At 35.2% G+C, this 18550-nt stretch overlaps 1 protein-coding gene across 2 annotated transcripts in view; it reads left to right on the forward strand.

The window, feature by feature from the left end:
* Positions 1–1889: 1889 nt before the first annotated feature.
* The window catches only part of ago1 (argonaute RISC component 1), a 45110-nt gene continuing 28449 nt past the window's right edge, over positions 1890–18550 (forward strand). The window contains exons 1-6 of one of the 2 annotated variants that reach the window (XM_079627071.1): positions 1890–2261; positions 11506–11692; positions 13424–13544; positions 15599–15780; positions 17806–17942; positions 18042–18227. In XM_079627071.1, the coding sequence (XP_079483197.1) occupies positions 2237–2261; positions 11506–11692; positions 13424–13544; positions 15599–15780; positions 17806–17942; positions 18042–18227 (838 nt within the window). In that variant the 5' untranslated portion in view covers positions 1890–2236. The remainder of the gene's footprint in view (positions 2262–11505; positions 11693–13423; positions 13545–15598; positions 15781–17805; positions 17943–18041; positions 18228–18550) is intronic. The other variant, XM_079627072.1, reaches the window with a different exon arrangement.

Genomic DNA, 18550 nt, shown 5'->3' on the forward strand with positions numbered 1-18550 from the left:
GAGAATAATCATAAATTAACATTGAGATATAATGTACAATCATTGGTTTTGGTTTTCAGAAATAAAGTGTGACTTGACCTATTTAGATGACTTTACAAAGTAATTATCTAAATGTAGACCGTTGTCTAATATTTTGCCCATACACCTGTATTGTAGTCAAAAGTAATTAGGAACACTTTGCATTTTTTAATTGTATAGAATAAACAGTCTAGTACTATTCATCTGAAGCATAAAACATAGGCCTATTTAAGTCACTTTACATTTCATACATTTGCAAATAATTGCTTTGGAAAAGTTTTGGAAATTCATATTCAAGCCAAGATAATATTAAATTGAACTGATGAGCTTTTTTTTTTCTTTTTTTTTTTTTTTACAAAAGGTGTAACTAGTTTGCAAGTTATTCAATGACTTTCAGTGGTTTGACATTTTACAAGGACTTTCTAGTCATTTTGATAAATTACCAATGTTAAAAATAAACTATTGTTGAGGTTCATCTCACATAATTATGGAAGTTCCTTTTCTAAGAAAAAAAAAGTAATGCTTTGGTAAATCATAATTATGTCATACTGGTTATGAGATGAAAAAATTAGAAATTATGACAATAAATCGGAAACTATGACTTAAAAAGTAACAATTATGACATAAAAAGTCAAAATTATGCTATACTAAGTCATAATCATGACATACTAAGTCATAGTTTTGACTTTTTATTGTCATAATTATGACATAAAAGTTGAAATCATGAGATAAAGTAAGCCATAATTACTAAAAGATTATAATTATAATTTCGGCTTAGTGTGTCATCAATTCGAATTTGTATCTGATAAACATGACTTAGTATGTTATAATTATGATTTACAACAAAAAAAAATTCTTATGTGGAGGAAATGGTATTCCATACGCAACCCATATAATGCACTAAGTAATTTGGTACTTAAATGCCCACTAAAGTGCCTTGAAAGGAGCACCATTATTCAATGTGTTGACATAATTTCCACTGAAACAGGAAGACAGGGCGGGACATATCGATCAGCTCCTCCCCTATTGTAAATAGCCAATAGCGTTTAGTTTATATCATATATAGCTGTTGATCTCAGTAAAGCCGCATTTTCCTCCTAATCTCCTCTATATCGCTTTAAAATACAGCAGAATTCAAATTGATCCGATACGTTTTCTGGTCTGCCCGAGACGCGCAGATGATCCGCTCTATACTGTCGTGTCTCTGGATCGGTTCGCGTGACACTAACGTGAAACCAGACTTAATTCTTCCCAATGGAAAGCATATTTACAGTGTCTGAATCGTTCCCTATCCCCTATATAGTGCACTATGTGCCATTTAGAAAATAGTAAATGTGTGAACAAGTGACAGATTCCAGGTGCAGCTTCAGCGTGTATTTATAGTGTAGGGGGCGGGGCTTATGATTCTAGAGAGCATTTGATTGGACAGAAAATCTGATAAGAAGCTAAAGTGCAGAGTGATGTCTTCGAAATCATTGATCCATATTGGCGGAAGTGAAAGACTGTAAATCTTAAACGCTTATATCTTCTTAATGTGAATTCTGCCATTGTTTTGAAACACATTAGCTTATAGATAACTGTAAGGCTAACATGTTCATACTAAAAGCCAAAAAACGTACATTTTGATTTCATGGGGACTTTAAATAAAAGGGGATCTGTATGTAGTATATAGTGTGTGTCGATGTACTGTAGTATGCAGTAAGCATTATTGCCTGCATTCCTAAATTAATGAATTGGGATTAATTTTTTGGGATTGGGAAGCGTACACTAGAGGGCGAACACAAAACACACCAGCAGACAGCCAAGAATCTCAGCAGTGGGAGAAGGAGAAGAAGAAGAAGAAGAAGAACGGGCTCTCGGGCAGTGGGGGGGTGACGGACGGACGGACGGGGCGAGCGTTTTTGTTCCGCTGATGGATCCAGCTTGAACGGTGAACAGGAGGAACAACACCCCGAAGCAGAGCAGCCCGACCCGCACCAGCACCAGCCTCGGACGGACAGAGCCCGGGGGAGGAGAGGCTCATTCGGGATCCGAACTAAGGAGCTTTTGTTTCTCTCTCAACTCCTCCGGGTTTGGGGCTCCAGCAGCGGCGGAGGAGACGATCCCTCTCGCCCGGGGAAGAGGCTGGAAGTCGGGGACGCTTCCAGCCTGAAGGGCCGGGCGCCGTGGAGATTGAGCATCGGGACTTTGGTGAACCCTTTGTGGCTCAGTGGATGGGATGGAGCCGGGACCATCTGGCGCTGGTGGGTTCGGATCTTTTAAGTTGTTTGTGAAGCTTTTAAAATGATACAATGTTTACCAGTGATATTATTGCTACACAGATTCTATCACTCTATATTGGTGCGTTCTAAGGTTCCACATAGTTTCCTAATGGAATGATACATTGTAACGTTCCATTTAGAATGTGCATTGATACCTGGAAATGAATGTATTGGTTGCAGTGTAGGATAACTGATCTGTGCATAAGGGGAAAATGATGAGAGATTGTCCCAGGTCAGGGGTCGTGGGAAGACATGAGGTTGAAGCCCGCCTTCGGCAGATGCAGAAGGAGAAAGTGACCCCAGGGGTCTTTATTGATCCTGCTAAAATATGGCTCAGGCCAATGTTACCAATTTCACTTCCATTAACAGCATAAATGCACAAGACTGTACGGCATATGACCAGATAAATGATTTATATTAGGAGGGATAAAAGCTGCCTGGCAGCTGCATTGGGTTTTAGGAATATGATTTGATTATTCTTTTTCAGAAACATTCGGTTGATAAATTAAGGGCATCTTTAAATGCAGATGAAGGAAGATCATGAGATGTTGCAGTGGATGTGTAAAGCTGTGTGCAAAATGGTATTTAGTTCCAAGTTTCTGGTGAATGTGGAATATTAAGAAATTTAAGGACATTGTAATGTCACAATTAAAAAAAAATCCAGGTCATAGGTTTCATGTTACAGTTCTTTATGTTAAAGAGTTTACTTGGAGATCAAACTTTCTTAAATCTGAGCCTGGCAGCATGTACAAATTAACTTTTTTTTGGATTAATTAGAAATTATTTTTTCAGGAATGGATTTAATAGCTACATTTATAATTTTCCTCTTCTCCTTTTTTTCCCCTGCCAATTTTTGCGGTATTTAATGCATTAAAGCTGAGTCTGCAATTGTTCAGTGTTGAAATACATACTTCTAGCCCAGTTTAATATACAGAGGCATTTGTATGTTGAGACAGTGTGACTTTGAGACTCCTGGGAAGTTCGTATTTTCGAGTTGGGAAGTCGTGTTTACAACATCAGCTGCGTTCAAGTCACGTTGGTCAGACCAAGATGGTGGTGTACCTTCTCTTAATTAACTACACAAAAATGCAGCAAGGTTTTTAAACTCTACTTCTAGAAAATCAAGAACAAAGAATGTGCATCAGGTGTGTTTTGCTTTAGGTTAATTTACGAAGCCACCGTAAACTTTATAGTTATATTTTATATTGTTATATTACAATGCTATAGTGTGTAAATTAAACAAAAGCCTGACAATGTCACTGCTAAATACCAAAGTATAGTGGATGTCCGTCATGTTTCCCCCCAACTCATGGGCGTTAAGAAAATCCAGAGCGTCCCAGTCATATTTACGTCTTAGTGGTGGTGCTCATGAGCGTTCAAATCGTAAATACGATATTTCTGACATGACTGCACCACACAACACTGTTGAAGTGACTCAACCAATGGTGTGGGACTATCTTTTGTCTGACCAATGACAGGTGGGCAGGAGTGTTTGGGAAGCTTGTTGGAAAACAAACATTATTTTTGCAAATCATTTTGGTGTGCTAGTGAAAGTTATATCCTTTACAATGAATGAACTTTTGTCATTGCAATATCTTCAGTAACTAATTTTAAAATGATAGCTTTGGTTTTGCCATTGAACAGCCCAGATTGCAAGACCAAAGCGTCCTGATTTTGTAGTGTTTCTGACGCTGAGAGTGGCCTGTATTAATGAGCGGCAGGGGAAGGGTCACAGGGCCTGTGCACTGGCCAGGTGGCGTCTCTGTGGATCTTACACACTTCAGTGCATTATGATCTTGAGCCCTCAACAGCAGGACATCTGGGACTCCAGACCAGCGCTAACCCAGTCCGCACCATCATGCCAAAACACTGCTTCTGTTTCTCTGTCACGGTTCTGCTCACATCTGCTTTCCTTGCTATGGCCAAACGTGTTTTTTTTTCTGCCTTTTGACAATATTCAATATATGGGAACACTTTACAATAAAGTTCCATTGGTTAACATGAACTTAGCATTTATTAAACATTTAACTAATACATTGTTAAAGTCAAATGCTATATATGTTTATATTATTTTGTAGACCTGAGACAACATGAACTAACAACAAAAATGAACAAATACTGTAACAGAAGTCTTGCTCATTGTTAGTTTTAGTTAATGCATTAACTTACATTAACAACTGGGAACGTGTTTTAAAGTGTTACCATCTTTATATTCATGTATTTGCTGTGAAATGGCTTTAAAAAGTTAATTTTTCAGTGAGAAGAACCATCATTTGCCTCAACATATATATATATATTTTTTTTTTAAATTGGCAAATTAAAAATGCCATGCAGAAACCAAATAAGTGGTAAATCAAGAGTTTTGAATTTTGATTCATTGAAATGAACTGATGCACAGAAATGAATCAAAAGTTCCAACTCCAACAAAGTTTTGCTAATCAAGTTTAAATTGCATTAAAATAGTTGCAATTTTCTCGGTAACTTTATATTCCCAGCAGACTAATTGCGAATACTATAGTAAATATAATTGATTTTAGTAAATATAATGGGCAAATATAATCTGCACATTATTCATAATGATGCTTGGATTTATATGTGACCCTGGATCACAAAACCGCACGGGTATATCTGTGGCAATAGCCAACTATACATTGTATGGGTCAAAATGATCGATTTTTCTTTTATGCCAAAAATCATTAGGATATTAAGTAAAGATACAGTAAAAGATATTTTGTATATTTCCTACCTTAAATATATACAACATTCATTTTTGTGAGTGAATGCATCTCAATCGTGAATATTTATGCACAACTTTAAAAGGAGATTTTTTTTCACCCTCAGATTCCAGATTTTCTAATAGTCGTATCTCGGCCAAATATTGTCCTATCCTAACAAACCACACATCAATGGAAAGCTTATTTATTCAGCTTTCAGATTATGTATACATCTCAATTACAAAAAAAGCAAGTATACCATCTATCCATCTATATCTATATCTCTATATTAGGGCTGTAAACGATTAATCGCGATTAATCGAATCCAAAAGAAAAGTTTGACTTTACATAATATATGTGTGTGTATTGTGTATAATTATATTGTATATATAAATACACACACATGCATGTATATATTTGAGAAATATTTGCATTTATATACTGCATATATATTTTTATATGATTTATATTATATATAAATAGAACTATTTTATATATAAATTACACATTTTTGTTAAATATATACATGCATGTGTGTGTATACAAAATAATTATACACAATACATCTATTTTGGATTTCGATTAATCGTGACTACAGCCCTACTCTACATATATCCATCCCAAAAAGCGAGCTGCCATTGTTTACTGGTTTCTTGCGATCTGGCTCCATTGCTAGCCATCTGCTGCTAAAAACACGTGTGCACTGGTGTAGGAACATTGATCAAGACTTAAGCAGAGTATATATCCTCAACAAGAAAAAAGCGTGCGTGAGTTTTCCGAAGCGCTCTTAAATCATAGGCGAGCTATAAAGTTGGCCGTGTGGGATAAGATTGATGATGGCCTTGTCTCGGTGTAATGTCGAGGTGCTCGCTGACAGTATACGATGAATAAGGCGAAGGTCCGGCTCTCCCCAAACCCCCACGTATCCCTGGGTCTCCTGATCTCCATGACAATGTGTGTTGCTCCTCTGTTGCTATGGTGAGGCTGGGAATGTTTTGGGGCCCCTGTGTTTGTGTGTGCTGATGTGGCTCCTCTCCTTCCCCCCGCGATGAAGAGGAGGGCAGCTGGGGTCTTTGTTATGATGGAGGGAGTGTTCGTCATGGACAGAGAGGTTAAAGGCGTCAACTCATTAGACTTGTGCTAGTTTTGTTTCGGGATGCAGATTTGGACTTTGGACATCAACATGCTAAAAAACTGTTTATCATACGCAACAAGTACACAAAATGTTGGCGTGTGTAATTTTTGTGCCACTGTAGCATCACCAAACTGAACTGTTTTCCAAAATATTCCCTTCACTGCCATTGGTTGATTCAATGTTGTTGTGTCGATGTGCTCAAACAGATCAACGTTTTGAAAGTGTCAAGCTATAGAATTACTTATTATTGTCTGTCTCGACACAACTCTCAAAATGGGAAAGATGACAGTATCTTAACATGAAGAAATATCCATGGCAATTTTTAAAATCAAACATTGAAATGCTTGAAAAGTTGAAAAGTTACCATGCCTGCTCCGCAGTTTTTGTTATTATAAAGCTATTAGAAATGATTCATGTTTATTGAAATATAGATGAAATAAAATATAATATTAGATGGAAAACTTGGCAATTACCTGAAATTAAATTAATTTAAGTTGAATTACTAAAACTAAAACTTTGAAAAAAATATTTAAATGAGAAGAAAGATAAATAAAAATAATAATAAAAATGACAAAAGCACATTGCAAAATTACTAAACAATAAATAAAAAATTAAATTTTTACATTTTTAAATATTTTTAAAATCAAACATTGAAATGCTTGAAAAGTTGAAAAGTTACCATGCCTGCACAGATCTACGCAGTTTTTGTTATAAAGGTATTAAAAATTCTTCATGTTTATTGAAATATAGATGAAATCAAATATAAATATTAGAGGAAAAACGTTTCCTTGGCAATTAATTGAAATTAAATGCATTTCAAGTTGAATTACTAAAACTAAAACTTTGAAAAAAAATATTTAAATGAGAAGAAAGATAAATAAAAATAATAATAAAAATGACAAAAACACATTGCAAAATTACTAAACAATAAATAAAAAATTAAACTGAAAATATAGAAATAAAAGCTGATTAAAAATATTAACACATACTACAATATTAACACTAAAATAACACCAGACCCAACAATATTCAAAATTATTAACATGACACAGACTCAATAGGAAAATCAACAATTTTGGTTTCTAAACGTCTATTTAATTTCAAATGTTTCATGCTTTCAGCAGCCAGTAATTTACCAAACCGTGTTTTATTCTCATTGTAAATGTATTTTCTTTGGTCTTGTGCAGATGTTTCTAGTTTTTAAGGGTGACACAACCGTTGACATCTGTCCAATTGGACTAGCAAAGTGACAAATACATTTCCAGCAAAACAAAGTAGAGTTTGATTGGACACAGAACCTTTGACAACAGCAGCAACAACAGATTTTCTTCTCCATTTTAAACGTTGATCAGTATTTTTGGTTATAAGGATTTGACATTAACCTTTTTTTATGATAATAGTCACTCAGGATTTTCACTAGTCACAGTTTTGACATCAATATGGGAAAACTGTCATATACAGGTGACACTTCAAAATTATGAAAGCTTATGAAAACCCCAAATTCATAATCCCCAAATTAGAAAATTGTGAGAAGGTTTTCAAGGTGTAAGCCATAATCATCAAAATTATAACAAATAAAGGCTTGAAATATCTCACTTTGCATGTAATGAGTCTATATAATATATTAGTTTCACCTTTTCAGTTGAATTACTGAAATAAATGAACTTTTGCACCATATTCTAATTGTTCAAGTTTCACCTTTATAAATATTTTTTATATTATCTCATAATTTGGCAGCAGGTATATTAGACTTCTGTCACTTAAAGACCTGAAACACAGATCCATTATGTTACACATTATACTGTTTTCTTTCTCTAATGTTTTCTTTCTCAACTGTTTATGTTCACTTAAAACATACATGAATACTCGCCAAGACCAGCATTTAGACATTATTTTTTTGTGACTGTTTAAGCGCAATAAAAAGCGCAAAAGAACTGAATTTAGTACTTACTGTAAACCCGAATAAGTTGGCAGAACTCAAAACATTTAAGGCAATCAATGGCCTCAAATTTTTTAAGCTCTAGTAACACTTAGTAATACTTCTAGTAGTACTTAAACATTTCAAGTTAAGAACAATTAAAATGTATGAGTACACCAATTAACTTGAAACTTTCATGTACTCTCAATGTGAAAACTTTAATTAGTATAAACTTACTTAGCTTTAACAAGCTAATCCGCTAACATACTAATTTGCTAACATCTTAGCTAAAATATGTTATACAGAAGCACTTACTGTATGAGTGCAACAATATAAAGGTATTATTTGACCTCAAATTAAGCTCATGCTCCACTCGTCACCATGATGGTAACTATCCTAAAACCAACATTAACAGAAATTCTTCTAAATTTGCATAACAAAACATGAATCCCTACTAAATCTCCCACTTAACATTAGTCTGGCACAAAAAAACACATTATATTACACTTAATTTTAGCATTTACTCTCCCTTTCGAGTGCCATCGGCAAAGCATGCTGGGAAATAGACATCCCAGCTGGTTCAGTTAAACTTAAGTTCGTCTAAATTAAAATAAATAATTTCATAAAACTCAAAACAATGAATCAGTTCAGTTTACTTAAAATATATCAGTTCTGTGAACTTGAAAGAAAAAGAAAGTGCTAAATACTAATAAAAGTTAATTTGACTTAACTAATTAGTTTAAGTTTGTCCTACTCAAACCAATTAAGTATTTTGAGTGTTAGGGTGTACAGTGCTGAGAGGCGGCTTTATGTGCGCTCACTTTGGGTGTGAGCACAAAATATGCAGGAATGAGTCAAATTACCACGAAAAAATTCAAGCCCTGTAACACCAACAATATTGAGTGAGTGAGTAGAGGCGGGTTTGTAACTCGCTGTCAGAGAGATGAGAGAGCGGGAACGTGCAGCTGCGGAAGAGATTCAGATATTTTAGGGACGGGCAACGATTAATCGCATCCAAAATAAAAGTTTGTGTTTAAATAATATATGTATGTGTACTGTGTATAATTATTTTGTATATATAAATACACACATATGCATATACAAATTTAAGAACTATTTGCATGTATATATTTATATATACAAAATAATTATACACAGTACACATACATATATTATTTAACCCTTTAAGTGTCACCCCCCTTTTTTTGAATATACATGAAAATGCACATTCCGAACTTAAATGTTTGTTATTCAAGAATGCTTTGGAATATGGATGTAAGATTGGTCTTGTTTTAAAGAAGAATTTTGGCAGATTTTTGTAGAAGTGAAATAAATTAAGAAAGTGTAACAGAAAAAAAGTTATAGAAGTTTGAGTTTATGAAAATATAAAAAAAAAATTGTTTATTATTCATATTTTATATAAAATATATTTTTTGGACAAACTTTTATTTTGGATGCGATTAATCGTTGCCCATATTTATCGAAAAAGTAATATTTTTGACAACACAAGATTTGCACTTAGTTTATTATTTCAGTGCCTTTTTAAAAGACTGCAATTGAAACATTTATTTATTATAAATAAATTTCAACCCACCAAGTGGCTTTAGTGACAGCGTAAAATCCACACGCGTTTGGTGTGTGTTCATGTCAAGCCCTGGTTGTGTGTTATTATTTACACTGAGGGTTGTTTATTACTCTGTCCTAAAGCACACAACATCACTGCAGGGGACTAGTTTAACATTTCACAGGCCGACTGATGAAACAGTGATGGGTACACAACCGTGTTACAGTTTTCCAGCTTTAATAAACACCAAGACACTCAATATTGCAACAGGCCCTTTGTATTAGTGGGCGACTGATGTGGGATCTTCATACCGTTGGGTCCAAAAGTCTGCTTCTGTTTTGCAGCTTACTGCATTAATATAGTATTAATCTGATGTGCATCTATACATCTCATACAATCCTAAAGTCTTGAGTTAAATAAACTGAACTGTTTTAAAATAGTATTTTAAAAGAGGTTTCATAATGATTTACAATGTACTTATCAATGATCAAATCTTTTGGTTACAAATCACATTCTTATTGAAATATAAACCATTTTTTCCATCAAAAAAAAAAATATATATTGTGATATTCACTTCTAATGCGATTGTGGTCATAGCATGGAGATATATATATACATATATATATATATATATATACACACACACACACACTTCTAATGCGATTGTGGTCATAGCATGGAGATATATATATAGACATATACACACACACACACACACACTTCTAATACGATTGTGTTTATATATATATATATATATATATATATATATATATAGCCTTTAATTTACAGCACATTGTTTGTAGGACAAGGTGTGAAGGTCCTGGAAAACTTTCTCTGATTATTAAATGCGTTATGATTGTCAAACGTGCTGTGGATTGCAGCACTAGTATTGAGTTCACTCTTAAGTTTACTTTTTACCCCCATCCTCCCAACTTTCTTTTATTCGTTTTTTCCTCATATTGCCTTACCACCCCCTTCCCGTTTTAGTCACCATCCTCTTTGTTCCTTTTCTCTGCTTTTGTCCCGTTTCCATACACACTCCTGTCACCATATTTCTAGTCCCATAATCCCCCAAACTCCCCCTGAACCCCTTCTTTCAACGTATCCCGCTCTTATAACCTTTAATCTGCGTAATGACCTCTCTCTCTCTCTCTCTCTCTCTCTCTCTCTCTCTCTCTCTCTCTCTCTCTCTCTCTCTCTCTCTCTCACATTCAAATTTGCTAAATTAACAAACTGGAACATGTGTGAACATTTGACACCACAGTGTTTTCACACTGCGTCACACACACACACCTTACACTGCCCCATCCCTAAATCTACCCATCACAGGAAACATTCTGCATTTTAAAATTTTTAATAAAACATTGTTTTTTCTGTTTTTTAAGCTATTTGAATTGAGGACTCATGAAATGTCCTCATAAACCACGGTTAAGTTGTAAGGCCAGTGTAATACACATGTCATTATACAAATTTGTGTCCTCACAAATCACATAAACAAGAGCGCGCACACACACAATCACACACACACACACACACACACACACACACACACACACACACACACACACACACACACACACACACACACACACACACACACACACACACATATTACTGAGGGTCACTGTGGTAGACAGTAGGAAAACACACTGAGGTCAGACACACATTCACCTGCTGTCTCTCAGGCTGACACACACACACGTATCTGGCAGCCAGTGCTGCTGTCTGTCCCTCTCCTAGTATGATCTTTATCTGTTCTATTTCAGTCATCGCTGTAAAGTTCTTTATGAAGTTAGTGAATATGTTTAAGTTGAGGTCTGATTGAAATGTAAATGTCTCTCTCTCTCTCTCTCTCTCTCTCTCTCTCTCTCTCTCTCTCTCTCTCTCTCTCTCAGTGCCCGTCGGGCCGTACCCCCCGCCCCTGCAGCAGGTGTTCCAGGCGCCCCGCAGGCCGGGCATGGGCACCGTCGGGAAACCCATCAAGCTGCTTGCCAACTACTTTGAGGTGGAGATCCCAAAAATGGACGTGTTCCACTATGAAGTGGACATCAAACCTGATAAGTGTCCTCGGCGGGTCAACAGGTAAACGCCCGTCACCTTAAACTTGCAGTCATTCCTGAGGCATGGAATGTTGACTTAATATTAAACGCATATAAATATAATATAAAATAATTAGTGCTCTCAAATAGATGAAATATAACAGTTTGTAAATATATAATTTCCGGAATATTTATATATATATAAATATAAATATTCCGGAAATACTAATATATATATAATATATACATACTCATACATACATATACACACACAGACATGCACGCACACACACATTCACATATATTATATATATATTAGGGCTGTCAAAAGATTAATCGCATCCAAAATAAAAGTTTGTTTTTACATAATATATGTGTGTGTACTGTGTATAATTATTATGTATAAATACACACACATTCATGTATATATTTAAGAAATATTTGCATTTATATACTGTATATACATTTATATAATTTATATTATATATAAATATTTTATATATAAATATAACCAATTTTTCTTAAATGTATACATTGCGTGTGTTTATATATATAAATAATTATACACAGTACACGCAAATATATTATGTAAACACAAACTTTTATTTTGGATGCGATTAATCGCGATTAATCTTTTATGGCGATTAATTATATATTTAATATTTTATATATATATATATATATATATATACACACATATATTTTATAACCAAAATTATTCTACAATCAATTAATCGTGATTAATCAATTTGACAGCACTAATAATATATATATATGTGTGTGTATATATATATATATATATATATATATATGTATACAGACACGTATATTATATAGTCACAAACTGTTAGATGCGATTAATCACGAATACCTAATCAATTTGACAGCGCTAAAAAGACGATAAAATAAATGTAATGAAAGTTATTTTTCTACATTGAATTTGGAATTAGGTATAATGACATGCAAAATAATAATTTGAAGTAAATATAAATTAAAATAGAAATATTAAATAAAATCGACTAAAGCACCTAACAAAATGATTAAAAATTCAACACAATTGAATATGTAAAAAATAAAAGCTAGCTTTTTTCCTAGTCTTTCCTCAATATGACGGTTCCCCTATTATAAGCCGTTTCTCTAAACACGTTTGGATCAGTAGAGTTAAACCCTGCAGATTTGCACGCTTCGGTGTGGCGACGGACAAAATATTTCAGTTTCCTCACTTGCGTAAAGTGTGACCTTGAAAGAAACCGGTTCTCCCCTGAAAAGCTTCTAAGATAAAGTGTTCTCGTAGACGTGCACAGACAACGGCTGAATCCTGTTCATCCGAAACTGTATTTCAGTTCAGCTAAGCCTTCTGCCTGCTGAGTTAAATACAACTTAAGCCTGGTTTATTCTTGACGCGTCTGCACAAGTGTGAGGATGAGTGTGAAAAGTGACGTCTTCGTGCCGTCACTACTGCATGAGCGCGAATGAGCCAAGATAGTGCACTTCTGCATGAGGCGCTTCAATGCTTTTGGACCCACTTTTTGAAGCAGAAAAGGATGCAAATAATCTGAAAAGCATTTTCCACTTACACAGCGACATTGCCTCTTACAGCTCATCAGTTGTTTTTGATTAGAGGATTTATACAAGTATTGGTCCACTACTTTTTTTTTTAAGCCGTATTTAATTGCAATTTAATAATGTTTAACAATTTAACAAAACACAAAATAATGTTTTGGTCAGGTTTTCTGAAACATGAGTAATCACAGTGAAATGTGACTCTTCACAGAGAGGTTGTGGAATACATGGTCCAACATTTCAAACCGCAGCTCTTTGGTGACCGGAAGCCAGTGTACGATGGGAAAAAGAATATCTACACGGTTTTAGCGTTGCCTATAGGCAGCGAAAAGGTATGTAAAGGATTTAATTGATGAGATGTTGAGAATGGGATTGAGATTGAGAAATATATTCATGATGATTGCTGGTGAAATTTTATTTATTTATTTTGATTTGGCTATTAAAGGTATACTATGGAACTTATTTAGTTCAAAATTGACAATTTAAAATTTTAGTCAATATTCATCACTCCTTCTTCCAAAATGTGTTTTTGTCTTACCCTGATTCACTATGGAGGTTAGAGGTCTGCATGGGCTTTAAACTTAAGCCTGAACCCGGCCCGTACCTGAAATCATTTAACCCGACCCGAAAATTACGCTTATATTTTAAGCCCGAGCCCGACACAAACCCGATGTGAGTTTTTTTTTTTTGCAATATGCTGTATTTTATTATTGTTTGCAACTATAATAAAAAAATATATATAAAAAATATATAAAAAAATACCGTTTCACCACGGCACTGCGGCCCCTTCATCAGTCAGCACACAAGAAAAAAAAGAGAAAAAGCATGGACTTACTAATTACGAAATAGGGATGCTCATATTGACCGTTTAACCGTTAACCGAAAGTAAACATTTTGACCGATTAATACTATCAGTTAAAAGTAAAATATATATATATATATTTATTTTTTTTGCTTTTTTTGTTGTTGTTTGCTGCATGGTTAAAAAAAACAGTAGGCTATATGTATTTGTTAACTCACTCACGGGGTGCGTCGACACGCGCAACCGCACGCGCCTAAAGATATATTTTGCTGAGCAAGCTAAATGAAGCAAGCGAAAAGAAGTAGCCTACTTTGTGGGACCATTTCGACAGAAAGGGCGACGAAGTTACTTGCAAAATATGCTACGCGGTATTAAAATAAAGCAGTAGTGCAAGTACAATGCAACAGGCTATCACTTGCGAAGCAAACATCCACAAGCAAATGAAAGGCGCTTTCCGAAGTTGGTCACTAGCGATACGTTATCTCTGTATTCCCGGGACATCTGTGCCATCGGAGACCCAGACTAACCCCACATCATGTAGACATGCTACTTTTTGTTAAATAAAAACTAGACAAGCTGTGGTTTGAGGTAGACCTGCTATTTTTATTTGACGAACATTGTCTGATGGGGGAAAAACCCTGTTTTTGAACTGATTCAGTGTTTTCTTCTTGTCATCTTAATTTGTTAATTATTTAAGTTAAAAATATATATTTAGTGTAAGCCTTTTTTAGTTTTTTTATATATTATTTCATTCTGGTTTTCTCTGTTGTCACTGTCAGAAATGCTGCGTGATCATTTGATGTGAATCCAGGTTCTTTTGTTGATCTGTTCTGCATGCCGTTTGTATTTTTAACGGGTCACAGGCACTCGATAATTTTATTTTTATTCAATATTATAATCTTATCAGTTAACAGTTAATAATCGGATAACGAGCGGTCGGGAAAATGAACCGAAATGAGCATCCCTATTACGAAACTTTGCTGTGGTTGAAACAGTCACAAATTCCCCTGAAACTCAAACATTAAATTTCAAAGCATAGTTTGCGCAGTTGCACAACTATTTACACAAATATATCCTTCTCAGTACGAGTTTTGAAGGAAGAGAACAGCATCGAGAGTTGATGGTTGCAGCGCCGTCCTCTGATTGCACTTTCTTTCTCGCGTGCTCATATTACGATCATAAAACGGCAAGCACACGGCACGCAAACTACTATATAGCTATATAGTTTTAGAGGGCAACACTAGAGGGCATAGTGTACCTTTTAAATTTCCAATACATTCCTTTCATTAAACTAGTTTCAAACAGGAAGTTTCAATGAATCACTTCTAAAAACTCATTGATCAGTTTCAAAGCAGCATGACATGAATATCACCAAGCCTAGATTGTAATCAATGTTACTTATTGTTAATTGAAAGTTTTGCTTATTCAGCTTATTAGTATATTTTTGTTGTTGTTTTGATTGGTTTTGTTTGGTTTGGTTTATTTATTTATTTTTTGATATGTCTGTAATAAAATTTCTTCATTCATTCATTTAAAATGTATTTTCCTGTATTCTCATTCTGGGCCTCTCATTTCATGTCGTAGGTTGACTTCGAGGTGACCATCCCTGGGGAGGGGAAAGATCGCATCTTTAAAGTGTCCATTCGTTGGCTGGCGAAGGTGTCGTGGAGGCTGTTGCAGGAGACGCTGGTCAGTGGACGTCTGCAGGTCCCGCTGGAATCTGTCCAAGCCCTCGACGTGGCCATGAGACACCTGGCCTCCATGAGGTACGCTGGGCATGGGCGCACAGGGCCCTATGAGTTCAGCCATACAGAACATGCAGACAGAATCACGGAATCCAGTCGTGAAAATGGAATTTACTGTATAATATGGAATATGGAATACAGTAATAGAATGTGGAAGGCTGTGAATGATCCTAGGCTGTGGAATAGCATCCCTATATCCCTGAGACCGTTGACCTCTTTATACGAGTTTAAACCCAAACTAAAGTTATATCTCTTGGACCGGGCATTTCTCAAAATTTTTAATGTGGGTATATTATTTAATTGATATTTTGCTCTTCTTTTAATGTTTCCTGTTTATTTTGTTATGTAAAGCACAGTGGTCAACTTCTGTTGTGTTTACTTGTGCTATATAAATAAAGTAAAAGAAAAGAAAGAATAGAATGTGTAATGGAATGTCAATTTAAAAAAAATTATGAAACGTAGTGCTGTATAATTAATCGAATCACAAAATGCACTGAGAATAGTTTAATTTAGTTTAGTTTTAGTTTAGTTCCTTTATTGTCCACAAGTGGAAATTTGTCTTTGGCTTCGCTTTACACCACACAAGGACACCAACACAACATGCAAATATATATAAACAATAACATTCCCATGTACTTATGCATAGCCTACATATCCACCCCTACTCGTATTCATATCTTCTCAACATTTAAAATTCGAATGGCACAAATGACATCGGGTACACATTTGTACTCGCCCTAGGTTGTCTCAACCGTCTCCTTGATGGTAACAACTGAACATTAGAATGTAAGGGATGAGAAGAATCCTCTATAATAACCCATGCTTTAACTTTTAATAAATATATCTCATTCAGTTGTCTTTGTGTCTTACCTACAATTGTGCTAGCTACGTTTGCCACCCTAGACAATTTCTGCTTTAATTTAACAGTCAGAACTCCATACCATAGTAATAGCAATAATAGGAAATTACATTGCACTGGTTGCCAGTTGGAGCTTGCATTAAATTCAAGCCACTGACGTTTGCCTACAAGAATAACCACTGGCTCTGCTCCCTTTTACCTAAACTAGGCACTTGATCCAGTAATACTAACACTTTCTCTTCTATTCTATTTATTAAAAAAATTATGTGTACTGCGTTAGATTAAACTGAGAAGGGTCACAGCACTTGCATTTTGTTGTCCTACTGCTAGTTTGACTGCTTCTATTGTTCTCATTTGTAAGTCGCATTGAATACAAGTGTCTGCTAAATTAATAAATGTAAATGTACAAAATCTACTAGTGTCCAGGAATTTTGAAGTGCAAAATGATCATTACTAATAGTACTAATGAGAAAAATTGTTTTAACTTTTTGTTCCAAGGAATAGCCCACATTTTTTTCTATCATGTTTTGGTGATATCAGTAAACATTTTCAGTTACATTTAAAAGATGAATTAAATAGTTAAAAAATGTGTCTTGATTGCTGTTTTTAATGATACATTTGTATTAAATCATAAATTCTGAAAAAATTAAAACAGAAAAAAAAATATTCTGGAAAAATAAAATGTCTCATAGGGCCCTATTATTATAAAAAAAATTAAATGCACCTATTCTGCTATTTTAAAGGCTCCTTATTTTGTTTTGGAGTCTCCTACAATAAGTTTACATGCATCCAAGGGCACTTTAAAACACTTTCTGCAGCATCGGCTCTTTTCTCACAGTGTCGGAAATGGTTCGATAAAGGATGTGGCCTCTCTAAACTCCTCCTTTCCACGAGTTATACTACAGCAAGTGTACATCAAATGTACGCTCATATTCAGAGAGGATTGTGGGTAAAAGTAGTGAACGAATGTAAGGAATAATGTCGTTCACTCAGAATTCGGACACCACTACAAAATGGCCGACACCCGATATAGTGTGCACTACATAGTGGATAGGGAACGGTTTCGGACTCTATTTGTCATGCACTTTGATCTTTAAAACTTTGCTTTTTACATTCACAAACAGCCGTATTACACACACTTCAGTACGATTTGGAGCTATTGGACCATCCGTCTTTCTGATTTGCAGGTACACTCCAGTGGGACGCTCCTTCTTCTCCCCTCCTGAAGGATATTACCATCCTCTGGGTGGAGGCAGGGAGGTGTGGTTCGGCTTCCACCAGTCTGTTCGGCCAGCCATGTGGAAGATGATGCTCAACATCGACGGTGACGTCTTTTTTCTCTCTTGATTGCTCACTTATTTTCTGTTCCAAGAAACGTCAATGTTTTGTACTTAAATAATCAAACTCCGTTTTTTGTTTTCAGTGTCTGCAACGGCCTTTTATAAAGCTCAGCCTGTCATTGAGTTCATGTGTGAAGTTCTGGATATCCGCAACATTGATGAGCAGCCCAAGACACTTACTGACTCGCAGAGGGTCCGTTTCACCAAGGAGATCAAAGGTGGGGTTCTCCTTCATTCTGAACACCTTAGCAACTCCCTAGCAACATTCGGTAACACTTTATTTTACAGCGTTATTTTATGTACTTACCATAGTAATAACAGTAAATGATGTCCTAATCCTACCCTAACCCTATAGTAAGTAGATGTATTAATATTACTCACTACTTAAATATAGTGTAACCCAACATTCTAACAATCACACAAAATAACTTGGCAACACCTTAGCAACTGCATGATAACAGCCATCAGAAAAATGTCAATTGGTTCGGTATGTGCAGGTTCCAGTCACGGTTCGGTATGTTTTCGGTAAGGCGAAGGGAAAAACTATTTTTTTTATTTAAAAAAAAAACTATGGCTCTATCATTAAAGCTGC

This window comes from Phoxinus phoxinus, assembly GCF_949152265.1.
Source record: "Phoxinus phoxinus genome assembly, chromosome: 10".
Lineage (NCBI taxonomy): Eukaryota > Metazoa > Chordata > Actinopteri > Cypriniformes > Leuciscidae > Phoxinus > Phoxinus phoxinus.